Here is a 15,000-nt window from a genome sequence, read left to right on the forward strand (position 1 = left end):
CACACACACACACACACACACACACACACACACACACACACACACACACACACACACACACACACACACACACACACACACACACACACACACACACACACACACACACACACACACACACACACACACACACGATAGGGCAGTAGCTGAGCAGCGCAACACAAACAATCAAACATCAAAAGCATCCACAGACTGAACAGGTGGGCATATACATTGTGTGACGTGTGTGTTTTAAGTGTGTGTTTTAGTATACTGTAATTTACACATAGGGAAACACAGATCTCCTTGTTGGAGCACATATTTTATGTGTGAAATAGTTAACAGGTTGTGTGTGGGATGTTGCTTCAGTGTGTGTTGACAAAGTCGTGTCTGATGCCTGACTCTACATGTCCAAGCATCGGCTTGAAGCCAGGGAAGCCGACAGGAAGGGAGGAAGGGGGGGAGCAAACAGGTCAGTTGTGCTAGACCCAGACAGAGAGGGGACCCAAAATTGGGTCCTCCTCATTACATTGTACTGTACACATGTTGGGTGGGTGGCCATTTCAGATGACTTTGTCCCGGGCCCAGCCAAATCTAATAGTGGCCCTACCGGAAGCAGTGGTCATCAAATCATTGCTGTTGGTATGTCTGTCTGTGTTTCTCTGTATTAGGCCAGTGGTCATCAAATCATTGCTGTTGGTATGTCTGTCTGTCTGTGTTTCTCTGTAGTAGCCCAGTGGTCATCAAATCATTCTCTTCGCCTGTCTGTCTTTCTCTGTAGTAGCCGCCCTAGTATGTCCCACTGGAATTTCACCCTGACCCCAAGAACAAGCTCCTTTTCTACCACCAATGTTTTATGGCTAGAAAAGACTAGGAAAACAGAACAATAGACAAAGTTCCCCCTATGTAGAGAAGAAAAGAGGGAGCAGAGAGACAAGAGGGGGTAGGGAGAGAGCATCTCTCCTAAATGATGATTGAATTATTTCCAAAGGGGTCTAAACGGCGAGGCCGGCCACTTAACACGGCGTCTGACCTTCACAGGGCTTTCCCGGAGCTGTACGATGAATTTCACACTACTAATGTGATTTGGGATAAAAAAAGAAAGGTTGGTTTTTTAAAAAAGAACAAACTTCCCCAAGAAATTAGGTCCATGAGACAGATGTGATTAAGAGACTGTAGTGAAGCTGTGGTGGTCACCTAGTGGTTGCCGAGTAACATGTGCATAAGTGCTACAAAGTTTATTATCATGGTCTGTGTCAGGAAAACGAAAAACGCACTCTGAGGCTTAAGGCCCTTTTTCACTGCCCGTTCTCTACCCGGTAACAGCTCGACATCACGACATGACTCGGCCGCCGTTTATTGCTCTTCTATTCGGCCGGGTTGTATTTGAAAAAGTACCTTCATACTCAGTCTTTAGAAAAGCCCTTAAGTGCATATGTTTATACTATACTATACCATCTGCCCTTAAGTGTACAGTATATACTTCATAAAAGCCCTTAAGTTTATAGTGTATACCACGCTCTGACGATGGCTGAAGGCCTGTTGTGTCATGGTGGCTGATCGTTTGTTGCTCGCACCCCAAACGTTGTAACCTAAATGAGTGTGCCTATCCTTTCCTACACAAAATAACCTGTTAAAACACCAGCCTATTCTTACAGGTTGCTGTGAAGGGTAAACCTCACCACCAGAAAATACTGTAGTAACTGTGTGACCCAGCAATCAATGCTAGAGTATACAACATCAGTAGCTGTAATGCAGCAGGAGTACGGTAATTTAATGGTGTGTGTGTTTGTGTGTGTGTATACAGTATGTGTGTGTGTGTGTGTGTGTGTGTGTGTGTGTGTGTGTGTGTGTGTGTGTGTGTGTGTGTGTGTGTGTGTGTGTGTGTGTGTGTGTGTGTGTGTGTGTGTCTGTCTGTGTGTGTGTGTGTGTGTGTGTGTGTGTGTGTGTGTGTGTGTGTGTGTGCTGCGTATGATGTTGTTTGGAAACAGTCACATTCGGTGTCAACAGTGTCTGAACATTTTGGGTGACTGCCAAAATCCTTCACATACTGTATATGCTCACATCAACCTCAGTGCTGTATCTATAAAAGCACTTGAGACAGTTAACTGATAAGAATTGTAGATAATGGCATGTGAATTATATCCAGCTGCATTACAGTAAAGCTGACCTGCTGAGGACAAGGTCAAAGTCACACTCTCACATTATCTGTGTGGTTGCATTAAAGGGTAGCCTGGAAAGCAAAACTATGGGTGCATTCCGATATGCACACTCCCGTCCTCCACTTGTGCTTGTCGCCTCGCCCCGCCTCCGTGGAGAAAACAATAAAGTTTCCCAGCTGTCAGCCCAGCCACAACTTTTGGGGAACTGTTTTTCATTCACTATTCCAAATGCAAATGAGAAAATGACGTTAGAATTGTGCTTTTGCAAGATATTGAATTCATTTTCTGTCGTCAGTGACGCCATCATGAGGTCACAAGCAGGCAAGTGAGCAAGGGAGGACGGAAGTCAGCATATTGGAATCAACTATATTTGGAAAAGTATAGCTTGGCCCTGCACTGTTTGAAAAGATGATGGCTGTGGATGAGACCAAATTGTTTTGGTTCAAACTGCCTCCGCATGCTATGACCAATGACGTAGATACAATACAATGCAATACAATATGATGCAATACGATACAATAGGACTTTATTGTCAGTGTTCACTGAAATTCATTTTGCATCGCCGAGCAAGACTCGTTTAAGACAGGACATACACATAACATCACAACGAGACTATGCATGCACATGTGCCATGCATGTGGAGCATAAGGATATGACATATCCTGCCAAACCCGTCCTTGCGTTGTGACTGGATGACTAGACCAACTCACCAGGCAGGAATAAGCCTTTTCCCACAAAGTCGGTTCATCTCATTTCCTTCTGGGTGTAAACTCCTGGGTGTGTAAAGTGTGCTGACAGAGGTGTCTTAAGTAAAAGTAGAAGTCAATAAAAAAAGAGTCTTTATCACTAACCTGTTGTGTGTCTCCGTGGCCAGCGGGGGCGCTGGAGGTGGTGTTGGTGTTTTGCCTGCGGATGGAGGCGGGGGTGTCGGAGGGGGAGGAGCTGGCGCTGAGGGCCTCCTCTATGTCCAGGTTCAGCTGGTCCAGCTTCTGCATGAGCTGGGACATGGACGCAGACCACGGAGACAGCACCTGAGCAGGGGAGCCCTGCAAGACACACAGACACACAGACATTATATGTGGGTTTTCTTTTTTTGTTTTCCCCTGGCTGCACGACTCTAGCTGTACACAACTAAACCTCTGATTTTTGGAAACCATTGTTGGTCAAAGTATTAGCTCACGTGGTTGGCTGCCAGTATCTTGCCTCTCCTCACAACACCATATTCATAAACAAAAAAAAACTCCATCTATATAGGTATGAGGTCATTTCCTGCTGGTCAGGGGTAATTTTCTGTCTCTTCTCACTCTCCTTTTCTGATGATACTGTATCAAGCGGGAGAGCCCTAAAGACAGACACACAATGGCAAAGTGAGTGAGCATGCGCATGCCCAGCAAAACCAGCACTGCGCCATCACAAATGCGGCCATTTACATTATGGGGTCATTTCCTGTTAGTCAGGGGTCATTTCCTGTCTTTTACCTCCCCCTCCTTTTCTGATAATGCTATCTCATCCCTCTCACTCCTTTTTCTCTCTCTCACACACACACACAAACTCTGTCACTGTCTCTTTCTCTTTCGCTCTCACACATTTTTCATGTTAAGGCAAGTCATCCATAAGGACACTGAAGTCATTTGAGGGAAGGCAGACATACTTTTGTTATCAGAGAGAGAGAGAGATAGAGAGAGAGAGAGTTAGAGAGAGAGAGAGAGAGAGAGAGAGAGAGATAGAGAGAGAGAGAGAGAGAGACAGAGAGAGAGAGAGAGAGAGAGAGAGAGAGAGAGAGAGAGAGAGAGATGGAGAACATGCATCATATTTGGAGATACCGTTTAAAAACCATAGCAGCAAATCATTTCAGTGGTTCATAAAATTTGAACTGCTCCGCTTATAATTTCAAGATGCTGTGCTTATCACAAACACATGGGCATCTGTCATGTATCAGCGCACATTTTTGCAAATAGGGGCCCACGAGGGTGCAGGGCCCACCGGTGAAATAGGGGCCCACAAGCGTGCGGGGCCGATCAGTCCCTGTTTCTCCCCCAGCCCAGCCCTGCTTCCCAGAGTCATGCAGAACAGAGCTGCATACCAATGCACAACATGCAGCCATACATATAGGCACACACAGAAAGAGTACTATATATAAAGCACTTTAAATGCTCACTCTCTGTAACTCTATTACTCTGGCGATTCAAATGTATATTTTGTCACGCTGGCAAAGTAAGGTGAATTGAATTAGCCCCAATTGAATTTTGTGAGAGCCTATATATGGTGCGGGTGTATCACTGCCTTACAAAGGAAAAGTGCAGTAACTGCATATTTTGTCAAAATTGAGTTTAGACTGAAAATGGTCTTCATTTCATCAACATTTATCTCTTGACAAAGTCATATGGTCCGAATATGTCCCATTTCAGAGATACTGTTATGTCGAATTTGCCGTAACTACAATATCCAACCTAATGTCAAATACTTGTAAGGCCTTTTTCCTCAATGTTGGCGCAGTTACTGCACTTAACCTTTATAGGGCAGATCAATACATTGCACCATGAACTGAGGAACTGCCACATCTTGAGCGGGAAACTCGTCTCAGCTCTGCTTCACACCAGAGCTCAGCTATGCCGAGTTACACATACTGGAATTCCAGTCATCCACCACGACATGTTTTCCTTTCCCTCGCCTTTCCTTTTCTTTTTTTCTTTCAATGTCATCCATATCACCCTCTCTCTTTCTCTATCTCTCTCTCTGTGACTCTCTCTCTCTCATATGAAGGCTCAGGCCCCAACATACATAAATGCACACAGGAACGCGCACACACGCACACATGCACACACGCACACACACACACACACACACACACACACACACACACACACACACACACACACACACACACACACACACACACACACACCTACAGAGGGACGTACAGTCACACACACACACGCACACACACACAGAGGGACGTACAATCACACACACACACAGACACACACACACACACACACACACACACACACACACACACACACACACACACACACACACACACACACACACACACACACACACACACACACACACACACACACACACACACACGCAGGGCCGCTGACAGCTTTGGCTGGGCCTGGGACAAAGCCATCTGAAAGGGCCCCCCTTCATATACATGCAATGTAACTGGGATTTCATTCTGTGCCCCTTGTCTCCCTGGGCTCGGGACAACATACCCCTTTGTCCCTCCCTGTCGGCTGCCATGCACACGCACGCTGTACTCAGGCTGGCCCCTGCGTAGTGTTTGAGGAGGCGAGTGCGAGTGCTGTAGGCCATAAATTAGCCAGGAAGCACCTTGAGCCCCCAGCACCGTAAATCAATGTGGGAATGGAGCACCGCCGTGATCCTGTGTGTGTGTGTGTGTGTGTGTGTGTGTGTGTGTGTGTGTGTGTGTGTGTGTGTGTGTGTGTGTGTGTGTGTGTGTGTGTGTGTGTGTGTGTGTGTGTGTGTGTGTGTGTGTGTGTGTGTGCCAGTTTACATGTGTGCGTGTGTGCGTCCGCATGTGTGTCTGTTAAGTGGGTGTATGTAGGTGGGAAGTGTCGGGTATAGGAAACAAGGGGCCACGAGCTAACATGCCATGCTTATATGTACTGCGCCGAAACACTAACCAGGGAACTAACCAGGGAACTAACCAGGGAACTAACCAGGGAACTAACCAGGGACCCTTAGCCACTAAACTAACATAACATGCTGATATCTACCATACGACCATCCACCATCAGTATACACAGACAAACATTTGACCCATTAGGGTTTTTTTTAAAGATTTTTTTCAGGCAGCTTTTGTGCTTTATTTATTATAGGACAGGAAACAAGTGGGGAGAGAGACAGGGAAGGACTGGCAAACAACCCAGGCCAGAATGGAACCCGGATGGCCAGCACAGTAACCCAGTGCCCTACAGTTAAAGGGGTATGCCACTATTTTGGGGCTATTTTGCTACAATGCTACACGGATCCATTGACTTTCACTAGCTTAGCGACATATTCCCTCTTTTAACTTGTCTTAAAGCAAGACAACGCTTAACATGAAAAATAAGACACTTTACCACCTTTATAAACCCCAGCCAACGATTTTAACTGTATTAAGCCCCAAAATAGTGGCATACCCCTTTAAGGCCACGGCAGGGCCTTGAACCATCAGAATTCAGTTAAGATTTATTCATGGGTCCGCACACATCCATTAACTTGTGCTTCAAAAAATATCGAACTTCGAATGCAAACTGAGAATTTTATGTCAATTTTGTGCGTACGGTGCAACATTAAAGGATCCGTGAGTGACTATCTTTTGAATTTCCACGTGATTCAAGGCTAACAGCAAGCATGGTTCCATCATGTTCACGTTCACTTATTAGGTCCGATTTACCACATGTTGAAATTTCAACATGTGTTGTCCACAAACACACGCAGTTCACAAAGTTAATGATGGGTGTCACTGCTTCAGACAGTGCAGACGGAGTCACACATATGAGCATTGTGTGTGTGTGTGTGTGTTCTTGTGTGTGTGCGCGTGTGTGTGTGTGAGAGAGAGAGAGAGACAAAGAGAGGGGAGGGGAGTGAGTAATTGGGGGTGGTGGACTGCATCTGTGGTACTCGTTAAATGTAAAAAGAATGGAATGTAAAAAGAAAAAACAGCAAGACCATGAACCAATTGTAAGAGCCAGATATGCAGACGCCTCGGCGAGTAAGGGAGACACACAGAGAGAGCGGGGGTGTGGGGGGGGGGGTGTACACACAGAGAGAGCGAAAAATATGGAGAGGTCAGAAAAGAGAGAGAGAGCGAGAGAAGTGGGGGCATAAAGACAGAGAGCAAGACGTGTAGAGGGCAGAAACAACTGAGAGACAGAAAGAGAGAAAGAGAAAGAGAGACAGAAGATAAAATAAATAAAAGAGAAACGGGTAAGACGGTAAGTATAAAAGGGTAAAAGATGCAGTATACTTAATAAGAAATGAAGAGTTCGGTAACCTTCTAAGTGCACCCTCTTCCCCTCACTGTCCGTCCGTAGTGGGACCCATCATTAATATGATTCAAGTCAGAGAGGCTCCATTGGCCCATTGTTTCCGGGTTCTATTATTGCAAGGGGGAGGGGGGGAAATCCCCCTTTAGGCAGACCTAAGCAGACATAAGGACTGTTCTATTCAATGCTAGGAGTATTATGACACGCTCCTTTAGGCAGACCGGAACTTGGTCATGTTAGGTGCCCATAGCAACCTATTACATTGGCATATCTCTATATACTTAAAGAATCTCTGTTCAAGTGGAAGTTTGAAGGCATTTTAAAGACTTCTTTCGGGCCCTGCTGTGGACTAACGGTAGGACACTGTGTTCGATTCCGGCCCGGGCATTTGCCGATCGTTCCCCGTCTCTTTCTCTCCCCACTCATTTCCTGTCTCTCCTCGACTTTACTGTCAGAAATAAAGGCACAAAAAGCTCTATTATATATTATATGTATAGACTTTATAGTACACTCGCCTCCAAAAGAGTTGTCGCCTACCCATCTGTTTGGAATAACAGATAATAACCTGACTTTCAATTAATCACTTGGCTTCAAAAGTCACTCATATGAAAGCTACAACCCTCTCGAATGAAAATGTATGTACAAAAATAAATTTCATGCACCAAAGAAAGATTGACCCTTTAATGAACACAGACAGGGCAGATTTTGACAAGACAAAAGTTTTGTCGCCTATCGAACAAAATGTGAAAATGAGCAGATGAGTCACTTCAAAACACTTCAAATACGCAGATCGGGTGTCATACTTAATCACTGATTCACTCACACCTCTCCAGAAAATCAACTTTGGCCTTAGGTGGATGTTTGGGGTCATTGTAATCATGGAAAGCAACACAATGAAAATCAATGGAGTTCAATGAGAGATGGTGACATATTTGCTATTCGTAGAGCAATGCATTTTCAACTTCATGATGTAATCAATGATAAAAGCCCTCACACACCAGCAGCATGCATGCAGCTCCACATAAGAGCTGTATCCCTCCCATGTTTGACTTTAGGCACCATGTATTTTTTCCAAATTCTTCACCTTTGACACCAAAGAAGTCTCTCCCACTGTCCTGTCTCAAAAAAGCCAGCCAAGAGTATGTCAGGCCTAATTCTGACAAAAATGAAGGCTAATGGGACTCATGCTCTGAAGTCAAGATCCCAAGATCAACCATTTTAGAACTGATAGCATCAAAACTATATGGTGTTGGAGATGAAGAATATGAAAAAAGAGAAATGGTGCATAAAGTGAAACATGGTACAGATACAGCTCTTATGAGGAGCTGCATGCATGCTGCAGGTGTTTGAGGGCTTTTATCATTGATTAAATCATGAAGTTAAACATGTATTGCTCTACAAATAGCGAATATGTCACCATCTCTCATTGAACTCCATTGATTTTCATTGTGTTGCTTTCCATGATTACAATGACCCTAAACATACACCTGAGGCCAAAGTCGATTTTCTGGAGAGGTGAGACTGATTCAGTGATTAAGTATGACACCCAATCTGCGTATTTGAAGTGTTTTGAAGTGACTTATCTGCTCATTTTCACATTATGTTCGATAGGCGACAAAACTTTTGTCTTGTGAAAATCTGCCCTGCTGTGTTCAATAAAGGGTCAATCTTTCTTTGGTGCATGAAATGTATTTTTGTACATACATTTTCATTCGGGAGGGTTGTAGCTTTCATATGAGTGACTTCTGAAACCAAGTGATTAATTGAAAGTCAGGTTATTAGCTGTTATTCCAAACAGATAGGTAGGCGAAAACTCTTTTGGAGGCGAGTGTATGTGTGTGTTAAAAGTATTGGGACACAAGAGGGGGCGCTGTTGAGCAGGACATGGAGTAACACGCGTTTTGGGAAGCTCTGCCAAAATTAAGTTTAAAATTGTATTTGAAGCGCTTATTACTGCCTAGTAACGGTTACATCGGTCTATTATGTTATGTGTATGTGGCCAGTAAACTAATTTCTTCTTTATTGTTTTGCTAATGGCGAAGAACTTGCGACAATTTTCTTACACCCCTGGACGGAAAACAGCTAATAGCAACAAGCAAGCTAACATGGCGGATCTTAAAACCGAACTTCTTGCGTCCCTTAAAGATGATCTATCGACACTTATCAGGTCAGAACTGAAAGATGTTCTTGCTGGAGAATTTCAGGCGGTCAAAAGTGAAATCCAGGCAGTAAAGACTGAGATTGTGAACAGTGTTTCTCGACTTCGCACTGAACTGGAAACAGTAACAACTAAAGTGTCTGATATGGAACACAGCCTGACGACATGCTCGGATGATGTGACAACTCTACAAGCTACGGTCGAACAACTCCAAGCGAATGTGTTGGACTTGCAGCAAAAATGTATGGACATGGAGGGGAGAATGAGGAAATCAAACATCCGAATACTGAACGTCCCAGAAGAGGCTGGACCGGACGCCCCATCCTTTGTTACGAAATTGCTTACAGAGGTATTTGGTCTGGATAAAGAAGTGTTGGTTGATAGATCGCACCGAGTCTCGAGGGCACAGCTACCAACGAACGCCAAGGGCAAGCGGAAGGCGGACAAGAGGGAGGCCGACGAGCAGAAGCCCCGACCCATAATCGCGAAGCTGCACTACTTCCAGGATTGTGTGGAGATACTTCGCCTGGCGAAGGAAGCGGGTGACAGTTTGAGATACGAAGAAGTGGCAATTTCCATTTTCCCGGACTATCCTCCTTCTGTTGCACGAGCAAAGGCTGCGTTTAACGATGTTAAGCATCTGCTGAGGGGCCGCGAGGATGTGCGCTACGGAGTATTGTACCCTACCAAGCTACGCATTACCTTCAAGGGCACCAGGAAAGACTTTCTGGACCCGCGCCAAGCTATGTCTTACGTGAAATCGAACATACAAACCCCAACTCCGATGAAGTTGGGACGTTTGGTAAGCAGTGAATAAAATGAAAATGCTATCATTTTCAAAACATTCAATCTATTCATTAGATGGAGAATAGTGAAAAGACAACATATTAAGTGTTAAAACTGAGAAAAAATATTGTTTTGGGGGACATATGTACTCATTTCTAATTTGATAAATCCAACACGTCTCAAAAGAGTTGGGACGGGGACAATAAATGGCAGCAAATGTCGAGGAAGACTAAAAACAAAACAAAAGACAACACTTAACAGTTAAATACATTAACCGATGAGATGATTTTATATAAAAAACAGTGTTAATTCCTATCTTGGACATGATTTCACCAGCTTAAATGGTGGGTGTATTCCTTGTCATGTTTTGCAATGTTTTCCTTTCTGTAGTGCTTACAGTGTGACAGGTCTTGACCAAAAACCCACCATTTTATCACCTGCTGGTCCTTATGATGGAGCCAAACTGTTAAAACATAGTAGAGAATGCAATTTGACCTTACTATGTGGCAGTAATCGAAGATCTCCCTTCAAAATATAATGCATGAGTGGCTTTTCATGCTGTTTAAAACCCATTTATACCATTCAGCACTGTATTTAACTCTACAGATGAGTGAGAACATCTTAACCAATGCACTACTGCACCCGCATGCCATCATGGAGGCTGACTTTTGAAGCTAGCACTAACACAAGTTGGATGGTCCATTTTTACTGTAGCACAGGATGTGCAATGCTCTATTATTGTCAAAAAGAATGGACTTCTACAACTTCTGCTGACTTCTGTAAGCAAAGGACAGTTTCCCATGTCTTCTGGGTCTATTTCAAGTGAGCTCAGGTGCTTAGGAGAATGTTACACCCCTGTATCATTTTCATGCATTAAGCATTCTTAATATGGTAAATTTTCAATAGCTCTAGCACTCCAGGAATTAGAGTGAGACTACAGCCAATATATATTTCATGATGTCATGAACCTATACAATGATTTTATTAACAAAAATATGTCTTATATACACTCAATCGTGGTAAATCAAAGGGAATTCAAAAATGTATGTAATAACTATGGTAATTATTCCCTTTGCATCTTTAATTCTGAGTGACTCAGCCTCTCTGTGATGATCTTATACCTGGACACCTATATTGTCCGTCAGTACAATTCATTTTGAAATGTTCTTCTTTGTTGTTTTATCTTATTTGGATGTTTACTAAATTTCACTGATCCCCGTCCCAACTCTTTTGAGACGTGTTGGATTTATCAAACTAGAAATGAGTACATATGTCCCCCAAAACAATATTTTTTCTCGGTTTTAACACTTAATATGTTGTCTTTTCACTATTCTCCATCTAATGAATAGATTGAATGTTTTGAAAATGATAGCATTTTGATTTTATTCACTGTTTACCAAACGTCCCAACTTCATCGGAGTTAGGGTTTGTAGTTGTGGAAGAGACGCCCTCGTCATCTGATTGAAAGTATGCTGTGATTTAATGAAACGTCCAAAAGGTAATGAATGCTACAGATGTTTAGGAATTGAAACGAGTTGCTAAGCTGTTAAGCTATATGAAGACGCACTGGTATTTGGACTGCAGTTTTGCCACGGACTGTGAGTTAACGTTACGCATTGAAAGCGCGTTTTGTGCGCAACTGCTTTATTATTTAATAATTACTTATTTGGCAGAGCCCCCTGTTCGAGTCTGAGTTCTCCCACCACAAGCACGTATGTGTGGATACCATTGTAAAGGGTTTAGCGTTCACCTCGTTCTAGGTGACATGGGGAGGGATTTAATCGCACCAGATGTTTTTCTTTTTTGCCGTTTTTTTTCTTTCTTGACCTTTTCTGGAGGACACATTTTTGTTTCATGCACCAAAATGCTACATAGATATATGCTTGCAGATCATGTTACATGGTTAACACATTGATAAGAGGTAACACAGGATGCCCAGTGAACTTTATTACCTGGAATGTGAAATCTTTAAACCATCCTGTTAAACGCAAGAAAGTTTTGTCACATCTTAGCCAGCTTAATGTTGGAATAGCTTTTCTTCAAGAAACACATCTACGGTTATGTGATCAAAGCAGATTAAGAGGAACCTGGATAGGTCAATTATATCACTCAAATTTTAATAGCAAGTCAAGGGGCACGGCTATTCTGATAAATAAAAATGTCCCATTTGTAATGTCAAAAGTGGAGGCAGATAGCCATGGCAGATTTGTTATAGTTACAGGCAGATTATATGAAACCCCAATTATCCTAGCCAACATATACGCTCCCAATTGGGACGACGAGGCCTTTTTTTCATCATTTTTCTCCCGCTTGCCAGATATAAACTCTCATTACCTTTTATTGGCGGGTGATTTGAACTGTGCCCTTTCCCATTTAGACCGCAGCTCAAATAGAGTGATTCCTCAGACCAAGGTTTGCCAAACCATTCAGTTATTTCTCCAGACTTATGGTGTTACAGATGTGTGGCGCTTTGAGAATCCCACTTCTAGATGTTATTCTTTTTTTTCCCATGTGCACAAAACCTTTTCACGCATAGATTACTTCCTAATGGATAACCGCCTTCTCCCAATAGTTAAAAAGTGTGAGTATGAAGCAATTATTATATCTGATCATGCCCCATTATTGATGACTTTGGATATGCCAACTTCACAGGATAGTTATCGCCCATGGCGCTTAAATAATTTATGGCTCAGCGATGAATGCTTTGTGCAATTTATTTCCTCTGAAATATCAACATTTATGGAACATAATGAAACACCAGGTATGTCATCATCAACAATATGGGAATCTATGAAGGCATATTTAAGGGGACAGATCATCTCTTATTGTGCCCAAAAGAAAAAGGGAGAAGTAGCACATCTAAAGAAATTAACAGAAGATATCCTGCATGTGGATATGTCACTTGCTCAGACCCCATCCCCAGATCTATATAAACAAAGGCTTATGTTACAGACAGAATTTAACCTTTTATCGACAAAACATATTACAAACCTTCTCAATAAAACTTATCATAAGATCTATGAGCATGGAGAAAAAATAGGGACAACTCTTGCGCATCAGCTGCGCCAAAGGTCTGCGGCCCAAAATATAACTGAAATAAATGATGAATCGGGCACTAAACATATTAACCACTTTCAAATTAACCAGACTTTCTTTAAGTTTTACTCAAGGTTATACACTTCTGAATCACGTCAAGATAACAATTTGTTTAAGTCTTTTTTTGACAAATTAGACATACCGTCAGTACAGAAGCAAGTTGCATCTGATCTTGATGAGCCATTTACTGAAGAGGAATTTTATTGTGCAGTGAAAAGTATGCAAAATGGCAAATGCCCGGGGCCAGACGGGTTCCCCAGCGAGTTTTTTAAAAAGTTTGGCAAAGAGCTAGCCCCTCTTCTACTTTCTGTGTTTCAAGAGTCATTCGAGACTGGAGCATTGCCCCCAACCATGCGTCAAGCTGTTATATCCCTTATTCCTAAAAAAGACAAAGACCCTTTAGAATGTGGCTCATACCGCCCAATCTCTCTTCTAAATGTTGACAATAAAATACTTGCCAAAATGTTAGCCTTGCGTTTGGAAAGAATACTCCCAGCTTTAATATCAGAGGATCAGATTCATTAAAAATAGGCAATTGTCCTCTAATATACGTAGGTTGCTCAATATCCTTTACGACCCCACACCACCAAAAGGCAAAGAAGTTTTGATAGCATTGGATGCTGAAAAGGCTTTCGACCGCGTGGAAATGGACTATCTCTTCTACATTTTGAAATGTTTTGGCTTTGGACCACGTTTTATACAGTGGATTAAAGTCTTATACTTCCTACCCATGGCAGCTGTTCGAACTAACAACAATCTCTCACCTTTCTTTAATTTACAACGTGGTACCAGGCAAGGCTGCCCCCTGTCGCCTCTTCTATTTGCCCTAACCATTGAGCCACTGGCAATTGCGCTACGTAGCAATACTGACATTAAAGGCATATTGAGAGGGGGTGCAGAGCACAAGGTCTCATTATATGCCGATGATATGCTCATATACATGTCTGACCCTGCAGAAAGTCTGCCTAAGATGCTGGAGTTGCTAAATTCATTTGGTAGGATTTCAGGATATAAGGTTAACATGCAGAAAAGTGAACTTATGCCCATTGACCCTTCTTGCCAACTTAGTACAAACCAGTCATTTTCCATTAAAATATGTACACATAAATTTAAGTACCTAGGTATTTGGATAACACGTAGGTTTAAAGATTTATATGAGGCTAATTTCCCCCCACTGTTAAAACAACTGAAGACTGATTTAAATCGCTGGAATCTCCTTTCTTTATCCCTGGGGGGAAGAATCAATGTCGTCAAAATGAATGTAATGCCCAGCTTTCTTTTTATTTTTCAATGCCTCCCTATTTTCTTGACTAAATCTTTCTTCATAAACTTAAATAAACTTCTGTCTGGTTTCATTTGGAATGGGAAAACCCCACGTATACGAAAAGAAATGTTGCAACGACACAAAGTACATGGTGGATTTTCCTTGCCCAATTTTCAGTACTACTATTGGTCAGCTAACATTAAAAATATACTATTCTGGACTCACTCAACTACTCATGAAAGCGCCCCCAGATGGTTACAGCTTGAAAATGCATCCTGCAAACAAGCCTCTCTACATGCAATAGCCTGCTCTAAGATACCCCTTACAGAGCCTATATCAAAATTCTGCAGCAATCCCATAGTTAAACACTCCTTAAAATATGGGCGCAATTCAGACGAGCCTTCTCTTTATTTGAGATGTCTAAGAATGCACCTTTAGTCGGGAATAATATGTTTGCTCCCTCTATAAATGATGATGCTTTCAAAGTTTGGTCTGAGAGGGGATTGAGGACAATCCAAGATCTTTATGTTGGAGGGACATTTGGTTCCTTTGAAC

At 42.6% G+C, this 15,000-nt stretch overlaps 1 protein-coding gene across 3 annotated transcripts in view; it reads right to left on the reverse strand.

Annotated features, from left to right (window-relative positions):
* Nucleotides 1-15,000, reverse strand: part of LOC134454246 (stAR-related lipid transfer protein 13-like) — a 206,165-nt gene that overhangs the window by 166,831 nt on the left and 24,334 nt on the right. For 2 of the 3 annotated variants that reach the window (XM_063205134.1, XM_063205135.1), the window contains exon 3: nucleotides 2,993-3,187. In XM_063205134.1, the coding sequence (XP_063061204.1) occupies nucleotides 2,993-3,187 (195 nt within the window). The remainder of the gene's footprint in view (nucleotides 1-2,992; nucleotides 3,188-15,000) is intronic. The other variant, XM_063205136.1, reaches the window with a different exon arrangement.

This window comes from Engraulis encrasicolus, chromosome 8 (genome assembly GCF_034702125.1).
Source record: "Engraulis encrasicolus isolate BLACKSEA-1 chromosome 8, IST_EnEncr_1.0, whole genome shotgun sequence".
In the NCBI taxonomy this organism is placed as follows: domain Eukaryota; kingdom Metazoa; phylum Chordata; class Actinopteri; order Clupeiformes; family Engraulidae; genus Engraulis; species Engraulis encrasicolus.